This window comes from Chelmon rostratus, chromosome 14 (genome assembly GCF_017976325.1).
Source record: "Chelmon rostratus isolate fCheRos1 chromosome 14, fCheRos1.pri, whole genome shotgun sequence".
Classification (NCBI taxonomy): domain Eukaryota; kingdom Metazoa; phylum Chordata; class Actinopteri; order Chaetodontiformes; family Chaetodontidae; genus Chelmon; species Chelmon rostratus.
In genome coordinates, this window is record NC_055671.1 from 14,688,436 (window position 1) to 14,704,949 (window position 16,514).

Genomic DNA, 16,514 nt, shown 5'->3' on the forward strand with positions numbered 1-16,514 from the left:
AAAATGACAAGGAAAACACAAAGTCGCTAAAATATCTCTGCAGAGCTTCATGTCTTCCTCCTCAGCGTGTGTAGGACCTCTTCCAGGTGAAGTTCCCTTCCTCTGCATCCACCCTACTCTGCTCAGGGCCCTGCAGTCTCAGTCTCCTCATCATGGTGGCTCTCCTCCTGCGAGGCGGAGCCGTGTTGCCGGTCCTGCTTCTCTGCCCAGCCTGGCCGTACTCTCCCAGCGGACCGCCCCAGCTCGCCTTGTCCCTCTCCTCCCCTTTCAGGAAATCAGCCACTACTCGGAAGTACTCCAGAACTGCGATATGACTCCAGTTACCATCCTCCACCTCCTCATTTGTGGTCCTCCCTCCCTCCAGAGTGAATCCACAGTGCCCTCCTCTGTCTGTCAAAGCCAGGAGGAAATAAGGATTACTCTGGAAAAGGGGAAGGGGTAAAGTGGAGGCTGGCGGGAGGAGAGGGTCGTCTCGGCTGCAGATACAGAGCACAGGGACCGCCACCTCGTCTGCGTCTCTCAGTGGTTCGTTCCTCTCCCAGTAGCTGTCCCAGTCCTTGGCTGGGTAGGCCCTCTCGCCCAGCGCCCAGGCCACTGAGGGTGCCAGGCCCTGCGGGGAATGGGACCCTGAGCTCAGTTCAGGATTTTGAGAGCGTAGAGGAGGTGTGGCGGCTCTCTGCTGAAGCTGGGCTGAAGAGCAGGAGAGAGTTTCCTCAAAGTCTCTGAGGGAGGAACAGCTGAGGGCCCGATCCACATCCAGGACTCCTCTGAAGGAACTCGCATATCTAATGAAAGCGAAAAACGACAGACCATCTTATGATCTATGTTGCATTCACGTCATAAACACCATTAATACATTTTCCTTTTGCTGTCATTTCTCTCACCTGCTGAGCTGCGTTTTCAGGTGAAACAAAACCCCCCAGCGATACAGAAGAGGCGGGGCTGTTTCAAACCACAGCTGGCCGAGGAGCACAGGTGAGATGGCTGCAGCCGCTGTCAGGTGTGAGCTCGATCCAGACTCCCCCAAGTAGGAGAGAAGAATGCCCGAGCCTGAACCCTCACTCACTGCAACCAACACAGAGGATGGGTGGCGGCTGTGGACATAAGCCACCGCCTGAAAATGGAGGACATCCAAGATATCGTCACCGGCAGGTAAAAAAAAAAACAAAACAAAACATAATGAACAAAATATCAGGTAGCCATGCCAACAGCAGCCAACAGAATGGCACCATGGATTTCAGTTCCATGAAGATGAATCTTAATAACTTTGGTGAACTTGTCATATCATGCCACTACGAGGTCAAAATTTCACACCTGCTAAATGAATGATGTTTCCGTCAGCCTCAGCTGTGTTCAGATTAGAGTGATAAAGCTAATTTTAGCATGCTGTTATGCTAAAATGAGGTTGTGAACATGCTGAATATTATACTTGTGAGCATGTTAGCATGCTGAAGTTAGCGTTCCGCTCAAAGCACCACCTTGCCTAAATACAGCTTCACAGAGCCGCTGTAAACTCTTAGTCTTGTTGTTGAGCTGAGATTAATACAGTATATTGTTCATTGTGTATTGATTTGAATAAGGCACACATAAAAAAGTAATTGTAATTACCCTTTAATCTGTTTTTTGTTTGCTGCAACATTAAAAATTAGCCAACGTTTTAAATCAAAAGCAAAATTGTGTCTCTAAATTACTAATTTTGTCCAGTAAACAGTCCAAAACCCAAAAGTGTTCAAGGTACACTCATATAAAACAGATAAAAAGCAGCAGATACTCACATTTGAAAAAAATGTGTTAGGTATTTACATTAAATATTGGACATTTTAGCTTCGCTGTTAATTTTCTGTTGACTTTGCTTCAGCACAAACCTGAAATGGGCTTCTAAAAAGTTGACTTGTTTCCCGAAACGTTACAACAAAAAAAGGAGAGTAGACCTGCCGTCTTTCTATACCTGCTCTAGATCAGCTGGATCTCCAAACTCAGTCCGTCGTGCTGTGGTCAGCGGGCACCCTGCTGTGCCTCGAGGGTGAAACACCACCACGTAAAAGCCCTGACGCATCGCCTGATGGCACAGCGTCTTCAGGTGGGGGGTCATCCCTCCCCAGGACTGAGGGATGACGAGCAGGACAGGGGGCGTCGTGGTGAAGCAGCCTAACGCCTTTCCCCCTGACTGATGCTCCTTCCTCCCCTCCCACCTCTTCCTCCCGCCTGCCTCACCCTGTCTTGTTCCCACAGCCCAGTCCAGAGCTACGATACCCCCGTCTCTCAATAACAGATGGTCTCTAGTGAACTGTAACGTGTCTCCATGTTGTCCACACAGCATGCTGGACAGAGTCTGAAGGTGCGGGTCCCCTCTGGGCCAGGAGGCCAGTCTCGGCCCGGCCAGAGAGCCACAGTGCCGGATCAGATATTTAGCCAGCGCGGTGGCTTTGCAGATGAGCCTGGGACCGTCTGAGGCGTGACCTGACCCCAACAAATCATCCGTCCCTGGCGACCCGGCCTCCTCCGTCAGGGCTCTTGTATCCCTGTCTAGCGGCAGCTCCAGGATCAGACAGATGATGACCCAGAGCCTCCAGCCAGCAGCCCTGACAGCCAGCCTCGTCCAACAGCGTGCCCTGGGCCAGCGGAAAGCCAGAGACAGCAGCAGAAGCAGCAGTGATGGGAGAAAACAGAACAAACACTCCCATACAAAGGATGCCATTGGTGAACACATGAGATTGAAGCATACAGTCCAGTGTTTTCTCTGGGAGGTTTTGCTGTGACTCCTCAGTCACATCTGACCCACATATTTGGCAAACGCCTGTTTGTTGCTTCATGTACCAGCTGAACATCTGGCCTGATGCACTGACAGATGATCTTCTTTCTCCAGATTGTTAAGAGGAGTAAAGAGAAGCCTTCAGTGATTGGCAAACAAAAAAAGAGAACAGGAGCAAAGGAACTGTCGTCTCTCAACTCCTGCTGCTCCTCCTCCCCTCCGCCCTTTCTCCTCCCTCCATAAATCATTTACCGCAAGCAAACACAGGACACATAAATCTGTCTCTTTAATGCAAACGAGATTATAGTCTTCGACCTTGCTCCGTGTCTGCCGTTATTTCTTTTGCATTCTTTACCCCAGTTTACCTGTAAAGTCCCTGTAAAGTTTCCTTTGATGGTTTTAGCTCTACCTGCTGACAGATGAATAGCACTGTGGAGTCACACTGAGAGGTGCAGGGCCATGACACATCAGCATCTCTCCACCTGCAAACTGAACTTTGTGTTGTGATCTTTGGCTTTGGTCTCTGTTGCACCTCATTGCTCACCTCAGCCCGCCCATAAAATGCAGCATGTTAAACACATCAAGCACAGCAGTGAGTAAATGAAGTAAATACTCTACAAGACCAAAGGTACAGTATAGACATATCTGAGAATTGTAATATTTTCAGCATCTAAATTAATGTTGTGATATGAGGTAAAATAATTGTTATAATAGTTTTATTATGCATTTCCAAAACAAGTCAGTCACAGTTTTACTTTTAGTCTTGGATTTTTGAGGATGTAAAAATGTAAATCATAATGAAAAATGTTTTTAACATAACAAGGACCACCCTTTAGTTGTCTTTTCACTTTAAAATCAAAGTCAATTGACCAAAAAAAAAAAAAAAAAAAAAAAACCCAAAGGCCAAATCAATTGTGTGCGTTCAAACTGATGGTGTGAAGTGAGGACGGCCACAGTATCTGTAAGTACAAAGCTTTGTGTTATGTGAAATAACGAGCTGTTGTAATGAGCTGGAGGGAAATGTGGTTGACTACATTACATACAGCTCCATTTAAAGGTCTGTCAACTCAAGAATACAGTATTGGCATTGATTGATTTTCTAACAAACAAAAAAAAACACCACTAACTACAATAACAAAAGAAAATAAAATAAAAAATCACATAATGTTCCTCAGCATTTGTCCTAAAAACGATAAAACATGGGACTGTTCACTGCACTCCTCCCTGACATGCAAATTTATTGTCACTGCTATATTTCCCAGATCTGCAGTGAGATCGGCTCTGCTAACAAAAAAAATTCTTAGGTTTTCCAAAAGGTAACTGGATTAGTTTGAGGTTCTAGAAGACATTTCGCCTCTCATCCAAGAGGCTTCTTCAGTTCTACCTGTCTGGTGGGAAGTCTCAGGTATTTATCCTCCTGCTGGGTCATGGACCCGCCTAGCTATCATGTGAGTCGTTCAGGTCACATGGACCAGGGTGTTAGTAGGTCAATGGATTATAAGGGGTGGGTCCTGGTGTGAAAGGGTGGAGTTTTCCTGTCCAACCATCATATACTGTAAGTCATCAGGGTCACCTGACTCTTGGTGTGACTGGCTGTTGAGCTGCCTGGGGAGGGGTCTGACAACAGTATTGTAAGCGGCTGATGGTGGTGTCCAGCAATGTTTCCTTTCAGTTTTGTCATAGCTGATTTGTTGTTTTTATACCAACTCCTCTGCATAGGCAGAGCCCCAGAGGAGGTTTGACATGTTATTTGGCATCTATATATCCGTATTTATGGGCTCATACAACATAATACCAACTTCAGTGGTAACCAACCTTCACATCAGACGAGACGAGCTGAAGCTACTTTTCTTAACATTCAAATTAGACCGTTTAATCTTTGAATTTTCATACACTATTTTCTACAGTAGTGATAGCCGTGGCCTCTGGAATGGGAAAGTGTTGTAGCACTTGATTCACATACTGTGCCATCAGCTGCTACCGTCAGTTCTGCGAACTACAAAGGCAGGTGTCTCACACAACCTGTTTTCATGAGAGAAAGAAAATGAAAGAATTCAGCAGAAACTCAGTTTGCTTCCTCATTGTAACCCTGGAGCAGTAAATCGTTTACCGTCCAGGTTGCATCTGCATTATACCTGCCTGCCACTCCGATCGATAAACCGTATGACATAGTTGATCAAACTCTTGCCGAACCCAATCAGGAGAAGAGCCAAACATCTTTTCCATGGAGACCAGCCTTCGAAGCCCTTTGCTTTTCTTTCAGTGAAGAAATACTCCCCGGTTCTGATATAATGGACAGCATCTATGCGAAAGCCTTTGGGAGCCGCTGTTGTTTTGTTTTGTTTTGTTTGATCAGCATTTGTTTACAATGCACATCAACAGCATTAAGTCTGGTAATGAGGTAATTTAGTGCTACGAAATCAAAGTAAATGAGCAGGTTTTTCATGTCTTACCCTGTCATTATCCTTGTAATTATTTTTCAGATCAATTTATTAACTCCCACACCCTAAAAGATAAAAGACAAAAGAATGTTAAGCACGTCTTTTGAAAGGCAACCAGGAAAGAAAGGAGGCATAAAATCTGACTTCCTTGAAAAAGGCGTGATTCCCATCAGGAACGGTGGCCAGCACAACTCACACCTGTGTACTGTTGTTGTGTGTTGGTTTGCCACACCTTGATTTTGTAACTCTGGCATTTTAAATGTCAAACCCAAAACAAGCTAATGATCTCATCTGGGTTTTTTTTTTTTTGTTTTTTTTTTTGAATACTTTTGCAATGCTCCCTCCAGGAAGCATTATGGTACACGCTGGCTGATTCATCCTCTTCAGGACAAACAAACTCAGCGACATGCCCTTTAAAATGACATTTGTCAATTTGGGCCATTTTTGATGAATTCCACTCCGTTTTAGAAAATGCAACCCACAATCAAGTTTTCATTAAACTGACTTTGTTTCATTTGATAAGTCACGCTGTAAGAGGAGGTTTTCACTGCACAGGAAGGCTTTGAAAAAGTCAGACAGATGTAGTGCAGTAAACAGTACTGTATTAGCCTCTAAGACAGGCATGTCCAAACTATTCCATAAAGGGCCGTGTGGCTGCAGGTTTTCGTTCCAACCAAGGAGGAGCACACCAGCTTAATTAGCTGAGCTCAGTCTTCAGCTGATAACTCAGTGATCCCTTGATGTTGATTGGCTGGCCTGGTGTGCTCCTCCTTGGTTGGAACGAAAACCTGCAGCCACACGGCCCTTTATGGAATAGTTTGGACATGCCTGCTCTAAGATGTCGCAGAGTAGCACAAAATGGAAATACTCAAGTTAAGTACAAGTACCAAATTTGTGCTGAAGTACAGTGGTTCAGTAAATGAACTCGTGAATGAAAAGTCCTGCTAACAAATTCTGCTCAGGCGTCTTAAACTCTGATTAAAAGTGAGCAATTAGATGATGAAACAGACTTCCAGTGTCAAACCGCCCATACATCATTCTGCGCAGAGAAAGTCAAACATCCAAGTGAAGGGATAAAAAGAGAAAACACGGTTTTGAGTGGAGGGAGGCTTTCCCTGTCTGTGATCTTTCACTTGCAGCTCCAGCGCCTGAACATCGGATCGGTATACAGTGTCACCATTTTCAACATGTCCAGGTTTGGATTGTCATTACTTTTGTTGTTTTGTAGCACATAAATCAGATCAGCTGCTGATTTCACTCTAACTGCAAAAACAGTTTTCTCACTCGACCTGTTAGGATGAGATATGAAACTGAAGGAATTCAAACACTGTTGAAGCTCTTTTTTTAATTACGACCTCGTAGGAGCAGTAAACCTGTTACCATCCAGTTTGCACCTGTATGTCATCTGCCTGCGGTGTCTGATATGATCCGTGTGCTTCTCTTTAAACCACTTTCAATACTTGTATCTCTTTATAAGGAATGTGGAGCATCATACCAACGACTGCTTTCGCCTTAATGAATCAGTTTTTCTTATCATGGGGAGTGATGGCTGCTCGCTTTTATAATAACAAGCCACTGGAGGCAGACTTTTCTCTTGTAGTGGAAGAAGCAAACACATTTTATCTTCACAATCTTTGTAAACCCTTACACACAATAAAATCATAGCCAGGATGTTGTCATGGCAACGTGTGACATGTCAAACAGGTCAAACACAGTCGTGACTCCACCCCCGACATGCAGCATAATATATATCAAGTTGGCACACTAAGTGAATAGTCTAAGGACGGCATCAAGAGCTAAGGTACAGTATAGTCATATCTGATAATCAGCCTCTATATTAATGTAAAACAAGGTCAACTCAGTTAAATATTTATATAATGTTTCACTGTTTTTGATTTTTTTTAGGAATGTATACCATAATGCTAAAGATTGTGACTATTTATGAAATAAGAGTTTCACAAGAATCGACCATAAAACCATAGGCCAGATCATTTTTTGTGCATGCTCAAAGTGATGGCATTGACTGAGGTCAGCTGTCGTAACAAAGTTTGGTGTTCATGATGTTAAATAATGAGTTGGTATAATATGGAATGAGCTGATCTGACAACTGCCAGGTAAGGACTGAACTTGGTCACTGATACTGTGTTTGCCTCTGTAAGTTACTTCAGCCAACAAACTGCAATATTACATTTTCATTCCCTTTAAGTACTCAACTGCATATATATAATATATATTTCTACTGTGATACATATAATTTCAGTATAAATCAGTTTGTGTTGTGTTTGTTGTGCTGCCTGTAACACCTGAATGAGATTAAACAAGTTTAATCTCATTTTAGCTGCCTTTTTTAATCTTGCCACGGCTGAATCAACCAGGTTGTGCAGCGATGTCTTCATGGTTGGCTGCGTTGTGTCTCCTGCTTCTTCACACTGGAGCTTTTGGTTTTGGTATATTCAGCGGAAAATCTCTGAATCATCAGGAGATCACTGAGAGAGCGATCTTGAATGTCACCGTGCAGGCGTGCCGTGCCGTCGCCATGGCTGAGGGAAAAGACTTTACCTTTCCTGTAAGAGATGCAAACAAATTAAATCCACTTTTTATTTCAAATGACCAGAGCCTGTATTATCAATAATAATGTGATGATGCGGCAATAAAGGTGTGTGTGTGTGTGTGTGTGTGTGTGTGTGCAGCCACAGCCTTTTACTGCAGCGTCTGTAGTTGCCGCCTGTCAAGCCCCCAAATCATCCAAGACGTTCCTCCAAACCATCCAGTTGATCCAGAAAACGAATCAGCGCACAGACTTTCGTTTTTTCTTCAGCCCAGCGAATCACTTTGACAATGAGAAGTTTTCAGAGGGAAGGAAAATCATCACAGAAGGACTCTCAGCTGTGAAGACCGCCAACAAGCGAGAGAACTTTGAGGTGGCGAGAGAAATACTGGGGGGAATCTTACATACTTTGCAGGTACTTTCTATAATTTCTTTGGTTTCCATTAATCATTTTGAACAGTTTCCAAAATAAATGTTGTACTTAAGTACTAAAACTCAACAAGCAACACAACAGTGTATTTCTACAGGACAGTTTGTATTCACTGCACCTGCTACAACTTCTTTAAAATGAGCTTGGTGAAAAAGTGACCTCATATTAAAATGAATAATATAGATGCTGCTTTTAACATGTTGTAACTTTTTAACTTTTGAATAACAGGATTTCTACAGTCACAGTAACTGGGTGGAAATGGGCAACAAACTCCCAAACTCCAACCTGATCAGACAAGACACCAGCATCGGTACCGTAGCAGGTAAAGAGCTCACGTTTTGTGTTTGTCTACGTTACTGAGGCGTGAGAAACAGAGATGAGGAAAGATATGATGTGATAATAGAGATAATTTTACAAAAACTGACAAAATGTCGCAAAATGTCTGGATTTTCTTTTCCACAGATGAGAGCAGAGCAACCTGTCGCAGCTGTGATAGAGACGACTGCAGCAACAACATTTTGGAGGATGTCCTGCGGGACAAGATACTGATCTCAGGGTATTTTGAGCTTCTGGGTACCAAACCAAAAGGTAAATGACTGTCTTATACCTGCCAACAGGAAGAACTGTGTTTTGTAAATGAACAGTTCATATGTCACAGTAACGTGACACCTGAAAAGGTATTTGAGGATGTGTATGCAGTGTTTTGGAAATGTCAGAATGTTTAACACCGTCGTTGTTAATAGTTGCCAGTGCTGAAATAACGAAGTACTAAAAACTGTAGTTCCACCAAAGGCCACTTGAGGCTGGTTCCAAATAGGAGTCATTGCCCTTAGAACCCCATAGTAAAACGACTGATTTTAAAGCAGAAATAAACATGCTTGCTTTTGGTGTCTATACTTAATTTCCCATTTCGTGAAAACTGTACAGGAGTAAATTTTTATATAAATCACTCATGTAGGTTGGATGACATTATAATTTAAATGGGTGAAAAGAGTAATGTTAGATTATCCTTCAAATGTAAATATGAATTACTGCTGCCAGGTAACTGGTACTTTTTATTAGGTTTATGGGTTAATGTTGATTTATTCCCAACTTGATTTAAACTTAAGTATGAGAATTTGAACATTCATTTAGCAGCAAACAACTATTTTTCATGTGAAGATATAGTGGAGTCCCAGCAAACAAAAAACGTCCCCTGAAGGTCGTCTCCAAATGTCTGCTAAACATCATTGTGAAGGCTTACCTTAATGTTACGGGGATGTCGTTGTGGGACGCTGAAAGAACCTCCTGAGGACATTAAAGGAACATTTGGAAAAAGTCCTGCAGATGTCGTTAAATATGTCCCCAGCATGGCCTCTAAAGGTCCTGTCTGAATGTGTCTGTCTGCTACACCTCACTGTAGCTTTCTTCATTTCTAGCTTTGCGCAAAACACACATTGACAGAAAAGACCGCCTCTCTGTGAACAGCAGTGTGGTATTCTCTACAGAAGAGGGATATGTAAAGCTGTATGAAACATTTTGTTCTTGTTCTGTGTCTAATCCTGAACAGGAAAATGCAGTCATGGAGGAATACTTGATTCAACAAGCATCATCGAGCCTACAGGTGGGATCAACAAAGATGGTTTGGACGCCAAGCATGGATATCTCCACACCGACGCTGCAAATTTGGCGATAGCTGCGACCAGTGAGCTGCTAGAGGACGTTCGAGGGGCTGCTGGTGACAAACCATTCCTACAGTATGAAACCCACTCTGCAGGTTTTAGTTAAGTACTGTAAAGAGGTATCGTCTGTTAGTTTGAGCTGTCTCTCTCATCCCTCAGGATGATGGGAATCTCCAAAGGATCCAGTAAGGCTCTTTGTTTCGTGATCGACACAACAGGAAGCATGGGTGACGACATCGCAGCAGTGAGGAACGTCACGGCCTCTATAATCAACGATAAAGTGGGAACAGAAGATGAACCCTCACTTTACATTCTTGTGCCTTTCAATGATCCAGGTAGGATCTTCATGCTCCCAGACTACAGCGATGTAAAGGGATGTTTACACTCTCAAGTTTATGAATTTGCTCTTTATCTGCTTGCCTGCTACACTTAAACAAACTTAATGAAATAAACCAGAATAAGATCAATAATAGTTATTCTGCATAAATGCAGAATAAGAATAAAAGAATTTCTTTATCCCGTCTCCTCCTGAACTCCAGCGTTTGGGCCGTTGACGAGGACTAAAGACCCAAACGCCTTCAAGGAGTCCATTAACTCACTAACAGCAACCGGTGGAGGAGATGCTCCAGAAATGAGTCTTTCAGGGCTTCAGGTGCTGCTTCAAAATCTGCCTCTGCAAAACTTGATAAGATGGACAAAATTTAAAGTCAAACTGCTGCATCATGGCTGTCCTCTCTTGCTCACACAGTTGGCTTTAACTGGTGCTCCTCCTGGTTCTGAGATCTTCCTCTTCACGGATGCAGCAGCTAAAGACGCTTACCTGAAAAGCACAGTGACTGCACTCATAGAACGGACCAAGACAGTGGTGAGGACTCTTAGTGTCACTGTAAAAATCAGCATACAAAAAGGTGGTTTAATGACTTAGTGATAGAAAAAGCAATTAAAACCTCAATGTAAAAACTATAATAGACACTATGAATGAAGCTGTACTTAGAAACAGCTGGGCACTGAGCTAAATGCTAATGTCAGCTTGTGAAATTCACCATGTCCACCATTGTAGTTTAATGTGTTAGCAGTGCTAGCTAGCACTGAATGCAAAGTGCACCTCAGGCTAGGGGCATGACATTAGTTTTGCAGGTATTTGATCAAAAAAGTATTTCACTAATTAAAACACTCACCTGATGACGGCTCTCGATGAAAAGTTTAAGCATCATGTAACTTGTAATTGTCATCCTGAGGGGGACACGAATGCGTGTAGCAAAGTTCATGACAATCCATCCAACTTTTGCACCAAAGTGGTGGACTGTCCAACATGGCGAAGCCGGGAGCTACAGCACTAGCATGGTTTAAAAAATATTGACTTTATAACATGAGAACTGAGGGAAATGTATGCATTTTGTGCTGGCTATTACATTATGATATTATATGGAAATTTATAACTTGACATATACTGTAATAAACCAAGGCTCACACAGTACACACTGAATAAAAAATGTCTGCAGTATATTGTATGTGCAGTATATGAAAATAAAAATACAACATTGCATCTTTCAGACACTTTTCAGATAGTATATCAACCTTATTAAATTTGAGACACTGAGCCAAAAGTCTAACCTTTACAGCAAAATTAGTGGATAGGCCTGCTCCAATAAAACTAGGAAACAATAAGTGATCATTCAGTTTAAAAACATCAAAATGATCATATTCACTGTTTTGTGTGCTGAACAGCTAACATTAGCATTTATCTTAGCCACAAAGATTATGAAAAGCTTGATTTTGGTTTTGTGAATTAATTTTTTTGGCCTTTTCTTTACATGTTTTGTGAACTCTAAACATAAACAGCTCTTAAACACGTCCCTGATTTGGCTGACTTGAAGCCCCTGTGAGATTCTCCCTCACCTGTTTTCTTTTCAGGTGAACTTCATGATTACGAACGTACTGGGTCGCCGCCGAAGAGAGAGTGGTAACAGCCAGCAACAGCTACTCGCTCGGGTGGGGACATCAGATGCCGAGCTGTACAGACAGCTGGCTCACACTTCAGGGGGTCAGGCTATTGAGGTCACCAAGAGTGAGCTCCCAGTGGCCACCAGCATCATAGCAGAGTCCTCTGGCTCCTCTTTGGTATTAATGCACACACTGACAATTACCAATGTCTTTTCTAAATTAAAAAAATAAATAAAAATCAGCTGTTTCACCAGTTTCATTTACCCTCCTAGGTGACCCTTCTGCAGGCAGCTCGGAGTCCAGGAAAGGCCGAAAATTTCACATTCGCAGTTGACGAGTCAGCAAAAAAGCTCACAATTTACATCACTGGGAGCTCGGTTGCCTTTACTCTCATCAGTCCCTCAGGTGATACTCCGTTCCAGATTTAATCTTTCGAAGATATTATTTGTATTATTGGTGCAGTCGATAAGCATTAATTTACCAATAGAAAGCACAGTGATTTTAAGGGAAAATAAAATGTCAATTTTGTGATTTGGCATAGAAAAAGTCTTTCAGAGCTACACTGTCATTTTTCAAAATTCTTGTCTTTGTCCCCATCTGGTGGTAGTATTAAGTGTGACAGTCTGGTAGACAACATGCTACCACTTTCCAGCAATGAATGCAAAAAGTTTGTTTACCTCTTGGCCTTTTAACCAGCGTGCTCCATGGCTTTGCTTTTAGGCGTGTCTCAGGAAAGCACCAACACGACAGGACCATTGACCACTGCGTTCCTGTCAGTGGGAAACTTCAAGACCCTGCAGCTAAAAATACAAGCGGGACTGTGGGAAATTAGAATGGTGTCAACGAATCCCTACACTCTGAAGGTCGTAGGTGAGACCTCCACGCTTGTGTGGTTGAATCACGAAATTAATTCATAACTTCATAATTATCTTAGCTTAGACTATCCCTTGCTGAGAAGGGCTGGCAAAAAAAGTGGCATGTAGCCATCCACGTAGTTTTAGTGTTAATTTCTGAGATTTTGAGGTATTCAACGCTACAGTTTTAGTTTTGTAATTTAAGACTTTAAATAAAGTGATGTGATGAATATGCTTGAAAAAAGCTGTAAAAGTAATGAATATTTAAGCAATCATGCTAATGCTGTGTTCTGCATGTGGTTGGTTGGTTGATTTTCCTTTCTTGCAACTTTTTTTATTTGCAGCTGAGAGTACCGTTGACTTCCTGTTTGAGTTTTTGGAACCTTCTCAGAGCCCGCTCGGAGGTTTTGATGCTGTAGACAATCGTCCAAAAGCCGGTAAAGGAAACAGAACTTTGTATATGCCAACGCAATTTTATTTACGTCAGCATGCTTCAGTGGACTTCCTCTTTTTCTGAAGGTGTTAACGGCAGTCTGATGGTGACGTTGACCGGGACTGACTCGGCCACAGTGACGGAGGTGGTTCTGGTTCAATCATCGGGGTCAGGACAGGTCAATGGCACGGTGGAGGCTCAGGGTGGAGGAAACTTCTTAGCTCGGTTTGACATGATACCATCAGAGGAGTTTGTGGTTCTTGTGAAGGGGCAGACGAGCAGTGGTTCCTCCAAATCGTCCTCAATGATCTTCCAAAGGCAGTCAAACACCAACGTCAGAGCATCTACTCTGACTGTTACTCCTGTGAGTGGAATAATCTAAAAGCCTGAAACGACTTTTTAAGATAGGTTGCACTGCCACAGTCAATTAATTATATGACATTTTTCCACTTTCCTTCCATTTTTAGGTCATTTCAGATAGAGTCTTAGTACCAGGAATGCCACTTTCAGTTGTCTTCTCTTTGACGACCAGCGGAGCAGGAGGAAACTTCAACATCCAAGCTACCAACGACCAGAGTTTTGCTTTAACTTTTCCACCCAGTTTGTCTGTGGGAGCTTCGGGCAGTGCTAACGGTACGCTGAACATCACAGCACCTGTCAACACGTCATCTGGTACCGATGTCACTCTGACCGTTCAGGCCGAGGCTCCAGGAGGCACAGACACCAACTACTTTGTTCAGCGTTTCACCGTCCTTACACCAGTAACTCTATTTCAGTCATTGTTAAGACACTGAATAATCACTCTGTTCTATTTAATGATGTTAAAACTGATTCTATCTACTTTTTCTTCTCCTCACAGGTGACTGATATCACTAAGCCAGTGTGTCAGCTGCTCAGTCTGCAGTCCAACTGCTCTGCACCCTGCAGCTTGTTTATGTGGGAGCTGTCTGTTCAGGTGACTGACGGTGCCAATGGGACGGGTGTCGACAGTGTTAGCCTCAAACAAGGCAACGGGACCTTGAACGCCACCCTGGGCGCTGGCAACAACATTACGCTCGTGTCCTACAATGCGTCCTGCTGTTCGCCTGATGTGGAGCTGTGGGTTGTGGATCAGGTAGGTAACGTAGCCTCCTGTTCCTACGCCGCCCGGACTACGTCCGCCAGTACCCAGCAGCCTCCGACGACAGCAACTGAGTCTTCGTCTACCAAAACTGTTCAGTCTTTTCTGCTCTGCCTCATCATAACGATCCTCGGGCTCAATTTCTCATTTGACATTCAGATCAACTGAGTATTGACGTGCTAGTGTGGTGAAGAAGTACATTTTAAAAAGCTCTCTGGGCTAATGCAGGCTACAAAATCTGTGCAATAAATCCTCTGAATTAGTTTCCTGGAGCAGGATGACATTGTGAGCTTTATGTTAATTTAGGAGCCTGTAGTTCGTTGTGTTGCTGAAATGCATTGTGTTATACTGATACTTATGTCTGATATTTGGTCTGTCTTCGTGGGTATATATAGATTTAAGGGTAAAACTAATAACCTAGCAACTGAGTGCATGTAGAAGCGGGTGATTAATACCAGTGTAAAACCACAGTTAAAATCTTTAAGTGTGCTTATAATTTTATATTTTGATTATTAATGCTGATATTATGGTGTGGAATGGTATCGTTGATTAAATGATGACATTTATTTGATCATTTAATATAAGATACACATCTGAGGCTTACCTCTTGCACATATGATTAAAAAACCAAGGATTACACACAATGCTTCAACAGTTCATGTCTGCTGTGGTGCTTTTGGGAGAAAGGTGTATAACAACAGTGGTGGGAAAGAAAGGTGACCTTGCTGTGCCAGATTACATCATCAGAGGGTGACAATTATATTATATATCTGCATAATTGGTAACAAGTCAATGTCATTCAATAAACATGTCTGTGTAGCATGGCGTAGACTCAGCATCAGTCAGAATGACGCAACAGGTGATTATTCCCACTATATAAATTAAACACTATCAATAGTTGTTATCACCATGTGACAAAATAAAAAATAATAAAAAGCTCATATAGTCAAAGGAAAGAAGCTCTAATCCAAGAATAAAGTGTTCTATTGTTTCATATGGGGGCAGCAGAGAATCGCAGGCAATAGGTTTGACACCATAAGAGCTCCCCCTAGTGGAGGGAGCATGAGCAAGCCTCAAGCCTCATCAAGCTGTCACTGAGACACTTCTGAACCATGAATACAAGACCTATTTGCATTGCAATACTTTTTGGATTTTAATCAGGTCAAACAGATGCAGTACATTGCCCTATCCATATAGCCCCCCCCCAAATTATGCAGTTTCTATTCACCGGTTTCCTGAAAAATGGGCGCCCCAGCTGGCATACGGTTTGGGTTTGATTAGATATATCTGTTACAAACCTGTTTTGCCACCCATGCCCAGTGACAAATAATAACAAGAGACACACAAGTCAGACAAGTTACAGCACATAACAGATGAAAGACATTATCCCACAACAACAGTCACACAAACGGGACATTGTTGTAGATGAGGAGTGCACATAGCCACTTAATTTAATAAAAGAACTATTTAGTTAATATAATCAATTGACTCATTCATAAAAAGCTGTACACGCATTAAGTGATGCACTTAGAAACGGAATACAAATGAAATTAAACCTTAAAAATATACGTAAAACGTAAAAAATAAACAAAACAAACATGTGAAACAAAACTTAAGACTTAAGAGATTAAGACAACCCACACCTCTGAAACCAGACAAGTATCACATTATTTAAAAGTTTCACAGCGAAGCTGACATTTGTAGTTTAGAGTGAAATGTCAGATGTACTGACATTCCCATCAGCCTCGGCTGTGCTTTGTGCTTTGTGCTAATTAAGAAGCTTATAAGACAGCACTGCTCTCTGGACCTCCTCTTCCAGTTTCTACTGTATGTGTCACGTGTGTCAGATGCTGTCGGTCTATCTGTGGGTGTAGCGGTAAGGAGTGGAAATGAAACAAACAGCCTCGTCATGTTCTCAGTCTGACCCAACAAAGTGCTCTGTGGTTTATTCCTTTCAACAGTAACCTTAAATGAACCGCCCAATTAGCATTATCACAGTATCCGCCCGCAGTGTTTGCTTTGATCTGCGTCAGCGTGGGTTTTTCCTTTTCTTTCAGCTCTTGCCAGTCAGATTTTTAAACTTTTGTTAAGAATAATGTAGAATCTCATCCAACAGACATGCCGACAACCAGCGGGTTTTGTGTCGGCCGCTCCCACGCAGTACTGTCACATCCTGGCTCGTGAGGCCATGACAAAGTGGTTTTGGTTGGATGTCCGCTGTAAATAAGCCGCTTGTCACCGAGCTTTCCATCAGTGCCACCCTTGAGTGAGGGCCCAGAGGTCAAGCAAGCAACAAGTTTTGCAGAAGTTCATCAGTCCTCAGTGAAAGAT

At 42.7% G+C, this 16,514-nt stretch overlaps 2 protein-coding genes across 2 annotated transcripts; one reads left to right on the forward strand and one right to left on the reverse strand.

Annotated features, from left to right (window-relative positions):
• Window positions 1-61: 61 nt before the first annotated feature.
• Window positions 62-4,181, reverse strand: LOC121617577 (protein ABHD15). The gene is made up of 4 exons (XM_041952769.1): window positions 4,137-4,181; window positions 1,949-2,740; window positions 885-1,114; window positions 62-785 (listed from the first exon to the last, which is right to left on the reverse strand). The coding sequence occupies exons 1-4, from the start codon at window positions 4,179-4,181 to the stop codon at window positions 62-64; spliced, it is 1,791 nt and encodes a 596-aa protein (XP_041808703.1).
• Window positions 4,182-6,976: 2,795 nt separating this feature from the next.
• On the forward strand, window positions 6,977-14,822 carry LOC121617845 (von Willebrand factor A domain-containing protein 7-like). The gene is made up of 16 exons (XM_041953087.1): window positions 6,977-6,994; window positions 7,569-7,759; window positions 7,884-8,156; window positions 8,400-8,493; window positions 8,634-8,759; window positions 9,721-9,907; window positions 9,992-10,167; window positions 10,372-10,484; window positions 10,581-10,697; window positions 11,747-11,953; window positions 12,049-12,181; window positions 12,497-12,646; window positions 12,975-13,067; window positions 13,150-13,427; window positions 13,531-13,824; window positions 13,923-14,822. The coding sequence occupies exons 2-16, from the start codon at window positions 7,580-7,582 to the stop codon at window positions 14,349-14,351; spliced, it is 2,850 nt and encodes a 949-aa protein (XP_041809021.1). The 5' UTR covers window positions 6,977-6,994; window positions 7,569-7,579; the 3' UTR covers window positions 14,352-14,822.
• Window positions 14,823-16,514: the final 1,692 nt, after the last annotated feature.

Bases quoted from the DNA above. Each gene is read 5' to 3' on its own strand.
- LOC121617845 (XM_041953087.1), top strand. From the start codon at position 7,580: ATGTCTTCATGGTTGGCTGCGTTGTGTCTCCTGCTTCTTCACACTGGA. The intron at 10,485-10,580 runs GTGCTGCTTCAA...TTGCTCACACAG, and splicing joins TGAGTCTTTCAGGGCTTCAG to TTGGCTTTAACTGGTGCTCC. The intron at 13,428-13,530 runs GTGAGTGGAATA...TTCCATTTTTAG, and splicing joins CTACTCTGACTGTTACTCCT to GTCATTTCAGATAGAGTCTT.
- LOC121617577 (XM_041952769.1), bottom strand. From the start codon at position 4,181: ATGACCCAGCAGGAGGATAAATACCTGAGACTTCCCACCAGACAG. The intron at 1,115-1,948 runs GTATAGAAAGAC...CTCCATTTTCAG, and splicing joins ATCCAGCTGATCTAGAGCAG to GCGGTGGCTTATGTCCACAG. The intron at 786-884 runs GTGAGAGAAATG...CGCTTTCATTAG, and splicing joins CTGAAAACGCAGCTCAGCAG to ATATGCGAGTTCCTTCAGAG.